Raw genomic sequence first — 17,240 nt, 5'->3', positions numbered from 1 at the left:
TTATTCTGTCCTCACCTTAACTCCTGTGAAAATGTGATTTGCCCCACAAGTGTGTAACGAAACGGTGCACTTGGTAACACCGGCGCTATTGAAGAAGCTGAATATGAGCTCATCGAACTTGAAACAGAAAATCGTGTATCATTGTTTATTTCGTGATACATGATTCTATTTTGTAGCTACGCTGTTTCACTATTTATACGCCAGATGAGACTGGGCCTCAGACAACATCTTTTAGGTTTTCATTAATCAGGAGTATAGCGCAATGACATAAACATTCTCTTTTTAATTTTTTCGCTGATGTGATAATCGTTAAACCGCCGCCTGTTTAGGTTTTAGAACCGCGGACTGGCATGCGGGAGGCCAATGGTTCAGGCCCCTAACCGGACCAACACTCAGGATCTTGAAAGGACCGAGGAGAATGAGCTACCTTTGGTATGACATCTGTAAATGGTTAGACGCTCTAGTTTTCTCAGAACAGGACGATAAACTGCAGGACCCATCTCCTGGATTTTCTCTGTACTGGTTAACAGGGAACATTAAAGAATCCTCGCAGTTTTCGCAAAAAGTAGGGAACCCTGCTCCCGGTGTTGTGGTGTGGCCTTGTTTCCAAAAATTAGAAAAACTGGAAGCACCTGCTAAATTTCTTTTAAAAAGTTGTGAACTGCTCAATGCAGTCTTGATAAAGTTCTCTCCAAAGGGTTGTAAGTCGCATCAGAGAATATCAATATCATTGTTATTATCCTTATTGTTGTTGAAAATCCAGTCCTTGCAGTGATACTGAACGATGACTCCACAAGTCAGATCTAGATTTATCAAAGGAATGTATTGAGGCCAAAATCACTCGTACTTGTCCAACACACAATCTTTAATATTCTTCATAAAACGAAATAAACTTAAAAATTGAAGCGAAGTTAACAATTGGAGCGAAATGAAGATTTCAAGCGGTTGCTAAAATACGAGACTCACTTTAAACGATTCCTCTTTCTCAAGGAGAAATCTGATTATGATTTTTTTTAAAACTCTTTTGTTACTATTATACTTGGGCAAATTAAAAAAAAACATATTTAATTAATCAAATGAAAGTGAGAAACGATTCGATAGACACCTGTGAAAAGCACTTTGGGTTGATGGCATGGGTTGATGGCTTATTGGCGCAGTGATAACCTAGTAAATAGCTCAAACATACTGAAAAAAATTTTATCAGTTTTTGTATATCTTTATCTGAGAGTCACATGTGACTAAACAAAAACGGAGAAGTATGTATTGATGGCTTGTTTTCATGAATCTAGGATTTCGGGAATCGCTGTAAACTACACGATCACGCATTTAGTAATATTTCTTCTTCTAATGATTGATACTGGAAGAAAATAGTAAGGGTGTCACGCTGTTTTATATGCCCATTATAAAAATATATTTGTATTTGCATTTAGCTCACGGGTAAAAATCCCGTGAAAATTGTTTAAAAGAAATATGTCACAGTAGTTATTTTATGACAACCACAAAATACTCAAAAGAAAATCAAGAAACTGAGGCTCCTCTTCAGGACGATCTTGTACATCTCTTGAACTTTTCGTGGGAACAAGTGCTGAAGCTTTCATAACCTATTTTAAATTTAATTGCTGTACTATAAACTTGTGTGTTCGACCCTCGACGAACGCCTTCGATATAGCGTCACCCGAGCTCGTCGGTAGTAGCCGATGATTTCCAGAGTCCATGGTTCGGCCAGATATGTTTTCTTGCCTGTTTGATCGTAAGAACTCTGGGTACAGAATAGTTTCAACGCAGGGTGTTAAACATCATGAGCAGCCATGGAGGACTTTCCTGGTAAGTAGCTGCGTTTTCTTCCTTATTCTTTTTTAACAAGGATAAGGCACTGATGTTAAAGGATCGAGAAGAAAACATAGTTACTCACCAGGAAAGTCCTCCGTAGCTGCCCACGATGTTTTTGACAGTTTCAGGTCAAATAAGCAAGAAAACATGTCCTGCCGAACCATGAAAGCTGAATACCATCGGCTACTACTAACAAGCTCTCCAGCATAAAATAGCTTTCTCGAGACCACCGAAAATTATACTCTACAAATTCAGCGCAAATAGCAGGTGTTTTTTGTTTATCACGTCCCCGAGTCCCCGCGCGTTCCCGAGTCCTCGCGTCCCACGTCCCCGAGTCCCACTTCCCCGAGTCCCACGTCCCCGAGTCCCACGTCCCCGAGTCCCACGTCCCCGAGTCCCACGTCCCCGAGTCCCACGTCCCCGAGTCCCACGTCCCCGAGTCCCACGTCCCCGAGTCCCACGTCCCCGAGTCCCACGTCCCCGAGTCCCACGTCCCCGAGTACCACGTCCCCGAGTCCCACGTCCCCGAGTCCCACGTCCCCGAGTCCCACGTCCCCGAGTCCCACGTCCCCGAGTCCCACTTTTAGTCACAGCCCAGACACGAGGCTGAATGGGCTACTCTGGAGCAAAGTTCATCATTCTATTGATGTATTTATCTATGTACCTGATTTTTCCTTAAAATATCACCCCTAAATCACGCATGAAGGTCACAACAATAAAGGAAATGATCTTAAAACTAAAGAAGCTCTTGATTGGTACACAAACTCTCCTTGTCAACACCTTAGCAAGTCCACCTTAGGAAACGTACTGTGACACCGCCAAAATAAATGTAGATCCAATAAACCAAGCCAGTCTCGACCTAGTCTTCTTGAACGAGCTTGCGCGGCTACAAAGGTATAGTCTATTCCATGCATGTGGCTGTTTCCTCGTAGAATAAGGTTTCGTTCTTTTGCTTCCGCGCTTTGTGAGAATTTTCCTCCTGTTATTGTTAGTCGATCGGTGATGGACAAGGCTGGACTTTTCCATTGGTTTAAGCGAGCAGAAAGCTCAGGAAACACTGAAGAATGATGCGCTTTCGAAGCGACTGGAATCCATCATAACTTTGGTGAGTAAAAGCTTGGGGTTTTCATTCGATAGATTTTAATAGCCTGTGATTTTTGTGGAGTATTAACTGATCATGGATGCACTTGCTTGAAATAATGTTTATATATTTTTGGTGATTTCGATAGATTGGCTGAGAATGTTTGTTAAAGGTGCTACTGCAATCCCTCTATCTTATATCAGCTCGATTAGTTCTTCGTAGGCTGATGCAATAACTGGTACTTACATGTAATAGTAACATTAGTGGATAACATAAAGTCTTAAGTTTTTCTCTTTCTTACGATTCTTGCAATAATTGGAAATCTTGTTTATGTGTGATGAAATTAAAATTAATGCACAACTGGAATGAAGATTTGTTATGTAAATGAACATATATTGGTTTTGAACAGTACATTGGTAATACATTGAGTACAAATTGAGTGAGTGAGAGGACTGGGCGAGAATGTACTAGGTTTGTATGTCATGACTCAAAGCTAAATATTCGCTGTCCAACTGGACCTAACTCAGTCACTGAGGGCTGATTATTTAAACAAAGTTTAGCTGTTGTTTAACAAAACCACATTGAAACAATCCTCAGTTTAACTAAACCCTTTATCTGAACATTTTTTTTGGGAACAGGGTCGAGATAGCTGAAAGCTTGCAGTGAAAGGGCATTTTTAAGTCAATCAACCCTCTTATAGAGTGTGCCTCAGGCCCATTGATTGTGTAAAACCTTGGTTTATCCTAGACCTTGTGTAAATATCTGGCTTTATGTTCATGCAAACAGTCTTTTTTATCCTTCTGTACTTGCATCCTGCATGTTCATTTGTAAAGCAGGGCTGAGTTAAGATAACCCAGGGTTAGTGTGAAACCTGATTTCAGATGTGAAAGTTTAAAAAGAAATTCTAATTTTGGTTCAGACAAGTATTTGATGATGGCAGTAGGTCATGTGTTCAGGCGCTTTCGCAGTTTTCAGCTATTTCTTTCCCTTATCTTTACTGGGGAAGTTGTTTTCGCTCTCGCGAGACCGCATACATCTGATAATCATGATTTTACACGGTTTCCTCTTCATGGACCGTCGATTGGATTGTTTGACCGAGCTGTCGCCTACAACCAAACACGATGCGGCCGCCATTACACACCGACTATCAGTTGCAAAGGGTTTTCATCCTCGAGAGTTGCCTACTATCCAAACTCCGTCTCAAGCTTCCAAACATCATTTCTAATGAGAAGTGGTGATATTAATCCAAACCCTGGCCCAGTTAACTCCAGCACTGCAAACCCAGAGCCACGACAAGATGGGTTTAACCTCCGCGGGCTTCACACATTTTATGCAAACGCTCGCAGTATCATCAACAAACTCGACCTACTTGAGTTGGAAATGTCGCGGAGGAACTACGATTTAATTGTACTAACTGAGACGCATTTGAACCATTCCATTCTCGACTCCGAAATTTTCCCTTCACACTACACTGTCTTCAGGAAAGATCGTACGACCAATGGCCGTCATGGCGGTGGTGTGTTAATTGCAGTTCGAGATTGCATTCCAGCTACTCTTCGCGTAACGCATCAGTGTGAGTCTGAATTGCTTTTCATTGACTTGCTCTACTCTCACGAGCGGCGGATAACCCTTGGTGTGTTCTATCAGCCCCCTGGAGGAGATACAAAGCCTTTAGAAGACCTCCGGATCTGTATTCAAGAATTGAATTCAACAGCCGAATTAATTCTGCTCGGAGATTTTAACTTGCCGGACATTGACTGGTCATGCAATAGAGCTCTGCATCAATCAGATATTTATATTCATTTAATTGACATAATCCAGGATAATTTCTTAACGCAATTAGTCAGAGAGCCTACAAGGAATCAGATTAATCAGATATTGTGGATCGATTACTCGTTGGAGATTGTTTTTCTGATCACAGATCCCTTAGTTTCAGGATCCTCTGCTCGCCTTATGTACAGCGTAAATCCCAGAAGCTTCTCTATTCGTACAGCAAGACTGACTGGACACATTTGAAGTCTTTATTATCTTATATTCCTTGGAGCTGTGCCTTTTTCAATGATGACATTGATTATAACTGGTCCTGCTGGAAAGACTTGTTGTTTACAGCTATGGATCAATGTATTCCCTTGTGTCAAAGCAAGAGAAAAAGTAATGCACCTTGGATAACAAAGGTCCTCATTAAACTGTGCAGGAAAAAGAAATCGCTTTATAGCAAAGCTCGAAAAAGTGCCAACCCCGTCCTTTGGGAGAAATACCGAAAGCTAAACAATGCTGTGAAAAGAGAATGCAACCAAGCTCGCTGGACTTACATCAATAACATGGCCTTGGAACTTGACTTCAGTGGTGATTCTAAGCCTTTCTGGAATTACGTTAAGCGTAAACGCAATGGTACTAATAATTTAGTATCCTTAAATGTTGGCGACGAAGTCTTGACAGATGATTCTAGCATTGCTAGCAGCTTAAACTCGTACTTTTCCTCTTTATTCACTATTGAGGACCTCGCAAATATGCCTTCCTTAGAACCTACAGTCAGCGAGAAACTCGATGTTATTTCTTGCACTTCTGGCGAAGTAATGAAGTGTCTCAAGTCCCTCAATCCGAACAAGTCCCCGGGACCAGATCGTATTTCACCAGTAATTTTAAGATCGTGCGCATTGGAGTTAGCTCCTTCGATCTCATATTTGGTAAACAAATCTTTCCAGCTTGGGCATTTGCCCGAAGACTGGAGGTCATCTCGCCAAGGCTTTTGACAGTGTTCCCCACGAGCGCCTACTTATTAAACTACGTAGCCTTGGTATTGTAGGAAACTTAATCAACTGGCTAAGGCGCTTCCTCACCTGCCGTAAGCAACAAGTTGTTGTTAGAGGTACCTTTTCTGAATGGGCGCCCATGGTATCTGGTACCTCGCAGGGCACCATCCTTGGCCCAATTTTATTCGTGTCATACATAAATAATATTGCTGACTGTGTTTCGTCCAATATTAAATTGTATGCGGATGACACTAAGATCTATAGAGAACTCCGTAATCCGACTTCTGACATACAAACACTTCAATCTGATCTTGAGAGCCTCGGCCACTGGGCGAATACATGGCAATTACGTTTCAATGAGGAAAAGTGAAGCAATGCGTATAACGGATTACACTCTCGGCTCAGTCTCTGAATCATTTTGAAGTAATCTAAAGTTTTTAAGAATGATGCATTTAACTGCGTGGTTGTGAGGGTGAAATTTGAGAGTGAATGGAATGCGATCGGTATTTTCCTTCTATTATGTTTGTAGGGCTGACTATCGATGAATTTATTGGACGCCCTATCTTTTCCAATACAAGTACTTTTTCACTGCTTTACAAATCTTTGGTGAGACCTCTGTTAGAGTATGCTGTACCAGAAAGATATACATGCAATCGAGAACGTGCATCGAAATTAGCTCTCAGACAGAAAGGAGGTGAAATGCCATACAAGGAACGATGTAACATTTTAAATAGGCCTCTTTTATCCACACGGAGAACCAACTTTTCACTTGTGGAATGTTACAAGATTGTTTTTGGCCTCTCCCATTTAGACTTTCAAGAATTTTTTGAATTTACAAAAGTGCACTCCACAAGGGCTAATCGTTCTTATAAACTTTACTTCAAATCTTTGAGGATAAATTGTTTTAAAAATTCTTTTTTTATTAGGGTAGTTAGCGATTGGAACAATTTACCAAAGCATGTTGTAGAGGCAGGGACTCTGGAACTTTTTAAATTAAGATTAAAAATATTTTTAAAATTGTAAACATTAGATAGTTCCTTTCTTCTTCTTCTTTTTTTTGTTTTGTTTTTTTTCTGTACATAGTTCTACATTTGTTACTTTTTATTTTTTATTCAGGGGAGTTGTTATATAGGACTAACCTCCAAACTCCCCTTTTCAAATTTTTATATATAAATTTATTTGTATATAGAATTTGAATAAAGGTGTATGTATGTATGTATGTATGGTATAACTTTTTTTGCCTTTTTTGCCTTGGATCCTATAAAAAAAAATCACGAAAATTATCCCAAGAAGGCTATTGATCAAAGGAATAAAGAAACCGTGCTTAAAATTTAACTTTGGATTAGTGCTAATTGGCCTTTGAACAACTTGCCTCAGAGTGCTAATGGAGATGAAGTAATCAAGACACAAAATGAAGCAACCAAAATAAGGACAAGCAAGATCAATTTTGAGTTGTACTTTTTTAAGCCCATGGTTACTCTGTAATCTTTTGGCCTTGTAGTTGATCTCCTTTTTCCTTTTTGCCCTTTTCTTTGTATCTAATGAATTGTGAAGACATGCTTGTACCTTTGTGAAACAGTCAGTATGACACTAGGCTGGGGCAAATAGATTTTAGTGTCTATCGTACAATTGTCCTACGCTGTAGAATTGATGATTGCTATTTCTTGTGTTCACTGCTTCTCTATGCTTAGATTGAGCATCACAATTTTTTTGTTTTTAACAGGTGAAAGAAAAATCCAAAGACACGATTGAAAAACCCACTGGCGTTTTGATGTACTCCTTGGCAAGCAGCAATATCAAAGATGAATCACAGATCAAGTTTGTTAGTAACTACACTGCAAACAAGAAGTTGGCATCTGCGATACCACTGACAGGTATAATGTTGCTATCTAGCGTAAGAAAGGGAGGAGAAGCTGGAATTGATCAGGTTTTTTATTATATCTCTGAATTACTATGTGCATCATGATTGGTCAGTTCATATTTAGCCTTTTTTTACTATATGGTGTGCTAAATCAAAAAGTGTGTTTAGGTCAAAATCTACACCCTCTAATTTAACCCAGAGATGGAAAAAAAAATATTTTTAAGTTACTAACCTTGTTTTCTTGGTTCATACTATAAATTAAGTGTAAGTAGTGTAAATATTTTTAAGAAACAACTGAAAACGCATCTTTTTAAACAAGCTTACTGTTAACTGTGTAAACATTTTTAGACTATCTACTATATAGATTTTTAATCACTTTTTTAATTTATTGTTAAATATAATTTGTTTTCATTTTGTAATCTAACTATCATATTCCCTGCATTTTCTTTTGATATTTTTAAAATTTATTGTAAAGCGCATTAGATCATATACTTATAATGAATTTTATGCTATTAGGTATTAAATTTATTATCATCATCATTATTATTATTACAGAACATGGTTTCTCTATGCTGGGATTTTCCCCAATGGAATTTTTTTGACCTGTGCAAAAAAAATTGGTCATAAGTTACTGTATGGACCTTAAACTTGGTGATTAAGAAGTACTTATTGTTTAGTTGGTGATTAATTATTTCAAAGGTGTTTCAGGGATTGATAAATTTGATGGTACTGTCTGATTGTCTTGGTAAATTGAGAAGGACTGCAGTTGGTGGAAGTGACTGACATTTTAAAAATCATTGTGGAGGTCATCATCAGAATGGAGACAAGATGAAGACTTCCCCTGGGGTTGTCAAAATGTCGCAGACTCATATGAACAGCAGTCCTTCTCCAGACTGCCTTCATCTGATCAGATGACATAAATAAATTCTATCCCTGGGTTCAATCAGTTAATTAATATTCATGTCATGTGTTATTTTTATTTCATCTTAGCTGCAGTGGATTTTATGAAGGCCAATCCAGTTTTGCCTGTTGATGTGGCTGCCTTTGAAAAAAATTGTGGTATTGGAGTAAACATCACACCTGATCAGATTGAAGACTGTGTAAGTAAGAAATTGAAAGATTTGATTTACTCTTTTAAAGTAGCTCACATCAGTTTCTCTTAACTTACTTGAATTGCAAGGTACTGTATATCAGTTGAAAGGGAGAATCACTTACATGTATGACAACTTAACCCTTTAACCTCTAAGAGTGACTAGCATCTAATTTCTCCTTACAATATCACCACTGAATCACACAATAATGTCATGAGAATAAGGGAAATGATCATTAACAGAAGAAACTCTTGATTACTAAAGAAATTCTCCTTGTCAGCACCTTGAGAAATGTATGACGAGCAGTATGGAGAATATGTCTACTGATATTAGGATGTAAAGGGTTAATAATACCATTACTAATACTAAGGATTAAGATAACGCTCATTTCAGGGACTTTTTGGTTTGATTTTATTTGTCTTTTTTTTTTCACAAGGTTGAAGAACTTATCAAGAAACACAAGGAAGAATTGTTGAAGAAACGCTGCAAATTCAATGTTGGAATAATAATGGGTGAGTTTAGAATGAGACTTCATTCTTTCACAGTGTCTAATGAGCCCCTTTCTCCAATGAACCTTCTCAAATGAGTCCCCTCTCTCATAATGCCTCCCTCCTGTAAGTAATCCCTTCCTTATCAGCCCCTCTCAAACAAGCCCCTCTGTAATAAGGCCCCTCTAATGTTCCACTTGTCTGGAAGCCCTGAAAATTATAAATCCTCTTGTGAACTAATTTAATGGATATTGTTTGTTTTAGTAAAGATATATGACCTGTTTTTAATTTGTTTGAAATTTTAGGAAAGGCGAGAGAGAAGTTAAAGTGGGCAGATGGAAAAGCTGTGAAAGCAGAAATTGATATGCAGGTTTGTGGTACAATAGCTTGCTATAAATCAGTCCTAGTGTCTGCCTGTCATTCTGTATGTCCATCAGGTGTCACTCCATCTGTCAGTTTTGCCAGGAACATCAAACTCACACCAGGTCAAAGGAAGTCTTCACTGCTGACAGGAATAAGTTGCCCTTAGACTGAAGAAAATGTCCCCTATTAGATAGAAGATCCATGATTACTGTCACAAGTAGAGACTACTATATTATGAACATTTTTTGAAAGAAAGTTATAGAGAACCATGCTCCAAAATGTTAAAAAAAAACAGAAAAATATTGATGTTTGAATGTTATGGACTTATCTTTTGGAAGGTTTGATTTCACACAGGTGTAACTATTCTATATTTAACAATGACTCTTTTGTTGGATGGTATTTATTTTTGGTATTTTGACTCTTTTACAGATCTTAGATTTGCTTGGACCTAAAACTGAAGCAGACATGCAGGCTTTCAAAACAAAGGTGACATAACTAGAGACTTGTATTTATAGCATCATATTTTAAAGTTTCCACCTTGATATAACCAAGTGCATAGAACCAGACAATGAGTGGCATAAACAATTGATGGAGATGGTTTATAATTCACTCTTAGGGGACAATGGGTTACCCCTTTAACTCCCATGAGTGACCAAGACAGAATTTCTCTTTACAATATCAATACAATATCAAGCAAACAAGTGATGAGAATAAAGAAAAATATCAGTTAAAGGATTATGAGTTGATCCAATACCAAATTCTCTGAACACAAATCACAAGAACTGTATAGTAGATAGTAAGGAGGATTACTAATGACATCTTGGGAGTTAAAGAGTTAAGGATAATTTATATATAGTAACCATTTTTCAAACAATATTGTATGATTTGAAGTTTGGTCCTTTTACCCTCTCAGAGTGATTAGCATGTAATTTCTCCTCATAGTATCATCCTTTTACCCTCTCAGAGGGATTAGCATATAATTTCTCCTCATAGTATCATCCTTTTACCCTCTCAGAGTGATTAGCATGTAATTTCTCCTCATAGTATCATCCTTTTACCCTCTCAGAGTGATCAGCATATAATTTCTCCTCATAGTATCATCCTTTTACCCTCTCAGAGTGATTAGCATATAATTTCTCCTCATAGTATCATCCTTTTACCCTCTCAGAGTGATTAGCAGATAATTTCTCCTCATATTACATCCTTTTACCCTCTCAGAGTGATTAGCAGATAATTTCTCCTCATATTACATCCTTTTACCCTCTCGGAGTGATTAGCATGTAATTTCTCCTCAAAGTATCATCCTTTTACCCTCTCAGAGTGATTAGCATGTAATTTCTCCTCATAGTATCATCCTTTTACCCTCTCAGAGTGATTAGCATGTCATTTCTCCTCATAGTATCATCCTTTTACCCTCTCAGAGTGATTAGCATATAATTTCTCCTCATAGTATCATCCTTTTACCCTCTCAGAGTGATTAGCATGTAATTTCTCCTCATAGTATCATCCTTTTACCCTCTCAGAGTGATTAGCATGTAATTTCTCCTCATAGTATCATCCTTTTACCCTCTCAGAGTGATTAGCATATAATTTCTCCTCATAGTATCATCCTTTTACCCTCTCAGAGTGATCAGCATATAATTTCTCCTCATAGTATCATCCTTTACCCTCTCAGAGTGATCAGCATGTAATTTCTCCTCATAGTATCATCCTTTACCCTCTCAGAGTGATCAGCATATAATTTCTCCTCATAGTATCATCCTTTACCCTCTCAGAGTGATCAGCATATAATTTCTCCTCGTAGTATCATCCTTTTACCCTCTCAGAGTGATTTTACCATTTGAACTGAATTTGAACTACTTAACCCATTTGGACTTGGGTTACAAAACTGATAGAGATCATTTTATTTTGAGATTATTACCAACAATAACTTGTTCTCTCGCACTGACTGTTTACTCTGGGGAATACAAATGTGCAATGCTGGACTGCACAGAAATCAAAAGTACATTTTAATAAGGAATTGTTGTTGATTGTCCAACATCATACATAGAGAGAAAAGCCCCACATTGTAATCTTCGGGTGTTAGAAAATAGGTACTCTAAAATACAAGTAAGCATGGTTCCCAGCTCACACTTTATTATTTTTTATTGTAATTTGTAGACTTCCATATTTATTTTCATTAATTAATTATTATTTTCTATCATTTTTTTCTGTGTTTCCTGAGTTTACATGCAGTGCCTACACAATAATTACATAGCATCTTCTGACAAGCTAAATATTACATGGAGTTTATTGAGGGTTCTACTTTTCTAGGTGCAAACAAGATTTCCTCCTGAACCCAATGGTATACTTCACATTGGTCATGCCAAAGCTATCAACTTCAACTTTGGCTATGCAAGAGTAAGGTTTATGATACTGTATCACTTCAGAATGCTCTGATAGCTTTTTCTGATTGTTTAGTCTAATCATCCAGATAAGGGTAGTCTGGAGAAGGAATGTTTTGGTAGTGCTTACTGATGTTTCAACAACCCTAGTGGAAGTCTTCATGGGAGTGAAATGAAGAGTTTTTGTTAGTTGAGTGGTAAAAGTAATGTGGTTTATGGGGTGAAGTGATGGTCAGTTTTTGCAGTGATGATATTTCTGTTAGATTCAAGTAGTATAAGTCTGTGGTGATTGGTCAGTTTTGATCTATTGGGATGTGAGGTTCTTTTCGGTTTGTTGGTTAAATATGTAAAGTCATGAATAAGATGGTGCCATGTGCATTATATAATGTGGGGAGTGATGCAAGATTAGCTCAAGACATGGTGATTTGGAGGGAAATTGTTAGCTGTGCCACTGGGCACAGTGAGGTTGAGTGTATGCTGCCAGTTATTGTTGAAATCTGTTGTATTTTACAGACTCCTGGCACTAAATCTCATGTTTATGTTATCATCATTATCATTTCTGTCTTAACATTTAAAGATGTAATTGCCATTACAGTCATGATCGTCATTAAAGTCCCCATCCTCATTACCATCATGAATCTCATCACCATTATTAGTGTTATTGATATGTATTTATTATTTCCTATTAATTCTCCTCAGGCCCACAACAGTGTTTGCTACTTGAGATATGATGACACAAACCCAGAGAAGAAAGAGGAAAGTTTTTTACAGGAATTTTGGATATGGTCAAATGGCTTGGTTAGTAAAATAGTTTTGTTAAGGAAGATTTCCAGGAAAAGCTCAATATTTTCTGTGGACATATCTCTCTTAGTTTTCCTCTTCTCAAGTTTAAGAAGTTTTAACTGTCATTAAAGAATTTATGAATGTGATTATATGAAAGTCATATATTTGCTTCAGACAATTTGGAAAATTGTATGATTTTGTTGTAGAGCTCATCAAAAGGTAAACATTCATCTCAGTGATGTGCATCTATAGCAACAAATCTGCTTGTCAGAGTAATGACAAATTTCCTTTTTTATTTATCAACTTTGCGATGATTTAGGGGACAAGCATATGTCTGTCACTAGCAGTATGAAGAAATCAAGGGCCACAATCCCCCACCCAGCCCCTGGCGGGACAGACCAATAGAGGAATCACTGAGGCTGTTTGAGGTTTGTTGAATGTTGTTTTTCTTAAATAGTTTATGTAGGGGTGGCAATGGTAAAATCCTAGACTCCCAAGATTCGAAGACTCCTGTTTAGAAACCTAAGACCCACACCAAACAGTCTCATACAAGTCCCTGTTACATGCGGTTGCTTTACCCAGATTGTTGCGAGGTACTGGTTATGAGGAGAATGTTATGATACCCTCTTCTGTGTTGGTTTTTGCCATATATTGACGAGCACCAGGTTAACCATTTAACTCCCAGAAGTGCTCAAAATGAAAGTCCTCCTGATAATATCCTTACATTTTCCCGCAAACAGCTAATGAGAATATTTAAACTTATCAGGTAAAAGTTGTTGTCTTGATCTAACAGCAAATTCTTATAACTAATTTACAAGGAAATGTGTTGCAGCTAGAGGGGAGAATTACCAATCAGATCTTGGGAGTTAAAGGGTTTGACCAACAAGCAACCCTTCACTTACTTTTTACAGCAGAAATGGCCTTCGGTTCTTTTTGTAAATCTTATTACAAACAAAACACATTTGTCTAGTTTCAGCCGGACGCGAATGAATTACTTTAATAACTGTCAGTAGTCAATTCTAACAATCGTAAAATAAATACTGTCCAGGTTAAAACTGTCACAATTGATAACAGGTATTTCTGTATATCAGTCTGAGCTGAATCTCTTGTTGTGTGATAAGCGCGCCCTGAACAACCGATCTACCCATGACAAACATGTGTAGACATTTATGACTATTACTAAGCCTGACAGAATGCAGTCCAATTCGGTCCGTAATTCATCAAATGATTGACAAAATTATAACAGCACGCATATAGCGCGTGTAGTCACACAGGCATGTTGCGTGAAATGGCCAGTTACAAGCATAACGTGAACTTTACACTGTCCCATTGGTGCACTAATCAATACTGTAGTAAAGTTCTCGAACGTGATTAGTTATCACCAGCCCGATTTGAGCTCTAATAGGACAGTGTACACTTACTTTTCAAGCCGACCTTCAAAAAAAAGATTGCATTCTGGGTGATATAGAACAGTTTTAAGCCTTTCACGAGGAGAAAAAGAAACATCCCTACCTATGTAACCTTTTTTTCACCTTGAGTCTGAAGTGCTTAAGTATTCCATTCAGTTTTCAAGTACCGTGTTTTAAGGCATCTATTTGTCGCCAGATCTCCGACAGGGCCTGTATATCGTAGATTTGGCATCGGGGCAGGACGCTCTGAAGCTTTGTAATAATGGTTTTTAAATGACTTTTCGTTGCCATTCCAAAACAATAGTGAAGGAAAAAAAGACATTTTGTCTCCCTTTTTATTCAAAGCACGAGAGAAATTTCTTCCTTTTGGTCTATTTTATCTATTGCTATGATTCCTTTGTTGTCATGAACTAACTTTTTGAAGGGTAATTAACTTGAAATACTCGACGAAGTCCCTCCAGATCTCGTCCAAACATCTCAAACGCAGCTTATATCGCCGTTCTTCTCTCTTTGTCTTTCAGGTTTAAGTTGGGAGCCCCGTCAGCGGCGCATGTCTGAAAAGGCTGTCAACCGCTGGTTCCTGGCCGTGACTCTCCAACGCAACCCATCTCTTGTCAAGTTCCGCCGCCAAGGCCGCCATTTGACGGCGTTTGTTGTGACTCTTGGAAGCGTCAACTTTAATTTGACGTTCCAATGTAAAACTTTGAGTCTAACTCAGCAGGAAGAATACTGTTCGCTCTCTGTGGTTCTCTTTGCCGGAGATCTGCTATAGTTTGGGATAAAGATCACAAAATGTAGGGGGTTCCCTCATTAGTTACTACAGTATGATATAGTCTTTATCTGGGTGTTGTTATTGTTGTTGCTTTTTTTGTTGTTTTTGTTTCTGTTTTTTCAGTTTTTGTTTGTTTTTTTTTTATTCAAAATGTTACTCCTCTAATGGAAACTGCTCTAAATTCTGGGCGAAGCTTTATTAAACACGTAGATTGTGGTAGAGGAGTGAGTAAGGAAGCACACAAAGTACTTATTGAAAAAACAAAAAAAATTGGAGATTTCTATTGCTGGCTTCGGAAATGGGAATTATGTTATCTGGAAAGCATGGAGAAGCAAATGGTAGCATTTGCAACCGAAGATGATTTTTTTGTAAATCTATTTCTCTGCCAAGCGGGCTTGCACGCTCTGAAGCGCTTTCAAGAAAATATCGACGGCATTGTAATTACTCCTGCAAAGTCTTGTTTGCTGAACTATCTGCCATTTTCGAATCAATCAAAGAAAACTGAGTTTGTTTCAATTTTAGTCTCCCTTGTCTGACAGCTTGGTACAGTTAGCGAACTCCAACATCGTGAAGATGGACTATCGAATCACGACTTCGCCGCTCTCAAGTTAATCTTTCGTAGTATGAGAGCAGTTCAAATCTTGCGCGCGCTACACAAGTCAGACATAATTATTTTTGCGCGTAATAAGTAATGGTAATAGGATTGAGTAGAGTCCAGTTCGGTCTGTTATCATAGGAGTGATAACAAAATCGGACGACCGCGCAGCGGAAGTCCGATTTGTTTATCACGAGTATGATAACAGACTGTCCGATAAAAGAATTTGCAATTTGGCACAAATAGTGCGCAGAGAGAGGTTAAAAATATATCAACGACGTTAAAAGTATGCGAATTTTTGAAAATCGCAAAAATTTTAAGTTTTGAAAGTCCCGCGAAAATAAGAAACCATTAGGTACGAGCAGTCATTCGTGCGACAAGAACACTGGAGAGCGGAACTGTGCGAAGCGCTGGAGGTGGCTACTTGCCGACCACCATCAGTTTTTTACTTCTTCGCTCGACGGACTATTGAATTAAGAATTCGCAGCTCTCAGGTTATTTATCTACCAAAGAAAGGAAGCATTCAAATGACGCACGTACTAAAACTCTTCGTGTGCGTAATAAGGTGAATGATGTTATTTCTGCGGTATCCGGAACTGAAGCGGAGCGCATTGGAATTCAGTAGAGCCGTCTATCCAATTTACCCTTGAGCGTGAAAAGGATATACATTTGCCTTTTCTTGATTTAAATGTGTCGAGAGGGGTTCGTGAGAATTTAGAGACAAAAGTCTATCGTAAACTCACCCACATTCTCACCACCCTATTTGCCATAAAAAGTCTGTAGCCAAAACTTTACTCAGGAGGGCTGACTGTCCACCATCTTCACTCAATTCGAAGCCTGAGCAGAGGAAATATGTCTTTGGTGTCTTAAAGGCCAATGGCTTTACAAAAACTTTTCTCCGTAACTGCCAAAAACCAGTTACAACTAGTAGCACTCCTGATGAAAGGGAACCAGCGACTGGTTTTGCTGTTATTCCCTACATTCAGGGTGTTACGGAACACATCAAAAGAATTTTGAATAGTTACAACATTAAAGTTGCCTCAAAAAACCAGACTTTGGGGCATATTTTTGCCATTTATTCTATTCCTTGCAACGACTGTGACAACGAATACGTCGGACAGACCAAACGTCAGTTTGGTACACGTTTGAAATAGCATCAAAAAGCTGTTTTCTTTTCCAAAAAAGAAAATTTAGCTTTATTGGAGCGCACGTGTAACCATGCAATTGGGCGGGATAAGTCTAAAATTATCACCACTAATCAGCGTTACCACCAACGCCTTTGCTTGGAAGCTTGACATGTTAACTCCGCCCACGCTCCCTTAAATCGTGATGATGACGGCTAACTTCCTGACGCCTATTTACACCTCGTCAGAAAAAAGGCAGCTTTAGTGATCGTGATGAAAATTAGTGATCGTATAAAAAAACCTCTTGTTGCAGCGTTTAGATCACCCCTGATGAAGGCACTAGACAGGAGTGTCGAAACGTTGGGTCTATGAATTGTAACTTCTTCGGTTCCTTCATTAAATCTGTAAACCAGATTAGCATGAAACCATGGCAGGTGAATAATTCCCTCCCACAATTTGTTTTGTTTCTTTTGCATGCCGCTTTGTAATAGCCACTGATTAGTCCTATTGTGTAATCACTCTGTAGGATCCTTCCAGAGATTTTAAGTGTTACTCGCGCGTTACTCGCGCATTGCGCGCGCTCTCCGTACGTAAACTTACGAAAAAATATGAACATTGTATCTCGAATTCGGTTTCAAATTAACTAAAGCAAACTCTGGAGAGAGTTTTATTCACGAAGAAGACTTTTTATTCTATTAATGCAACA

At 38.3% G+C, this 17,240-nt stretch overlaps 2 protein-coding genes across 3 annotated transcripts in view; one reads left to right on the top strand and one right to left on the bottom strand.

Annotated features, from left to right (window-relative positions):
* Window positions 1-17,240, bottom strand: part of LOC149045967 (uncharacterized) — a 39,818-nt gene that overhangs the window by 10,323 nt on the left and 12,255 nt on the right. The gene's annotated exons all lie outside the window — the stretch shown is intronic.
* Window positions 2,407-15,331, top strand: LOC149045968 (glutamine--tRNA ligase-like). 2 transcript variants are annotated; one of them, XM_089206697.1, is made up of 10 exons: window positions 2,407-2,935; window positions 7,388-7,538; window positions 8,516-8,625; window positions 9,053-9,128; window positions 9,410-9,474; window positions 9,897-9,934; window positions 11,781-11,867; window positions 12,551-12,649; window positions 12,954-13,062; window positions 14,565-15,331. In XM_089206697.1, the coding sequence occupies exons 2-8, from the start codon at window positions 7,436-7,438 to the stop codon at window positions 12,573-12,575; spliced, it is 504 nt and encodes a 167-aa protein (XP_089062823.1). In that variant the 5' UTR covers window positions 2,407-2,935; window positions 7,388-7,435; the 3' UTR covers window positions 12,576-12,649; window positions 12,954-13,062; window positions 14,565-15,331. The 2 variants fall into 2 exon arrangements, with proteins under 2 accessions (XP_089062823.1, XP_089062822.1); XM_089206696.1 differs by having other exon boundaries at window positions 9,897-9,953.

This window comes from Pocillopora damicornis, chromosome 5, assembly GCF_964200805.1.
Source record: "Pocillopora damicornis chromosome 5, jaPocDami1.2, whole genome shotgun sequence".
In the NCBI taxonomy this organism is placed as follows: Eukaryota; Metazoa; Cnidaria; class Anthozoa; order Scleractinia; family Pocilloporidae; genus Pocillopora; species Pocillopora damicornis.
This window is presented reverse-complemented; position numbering and strand designations above follow the sequence as displayed.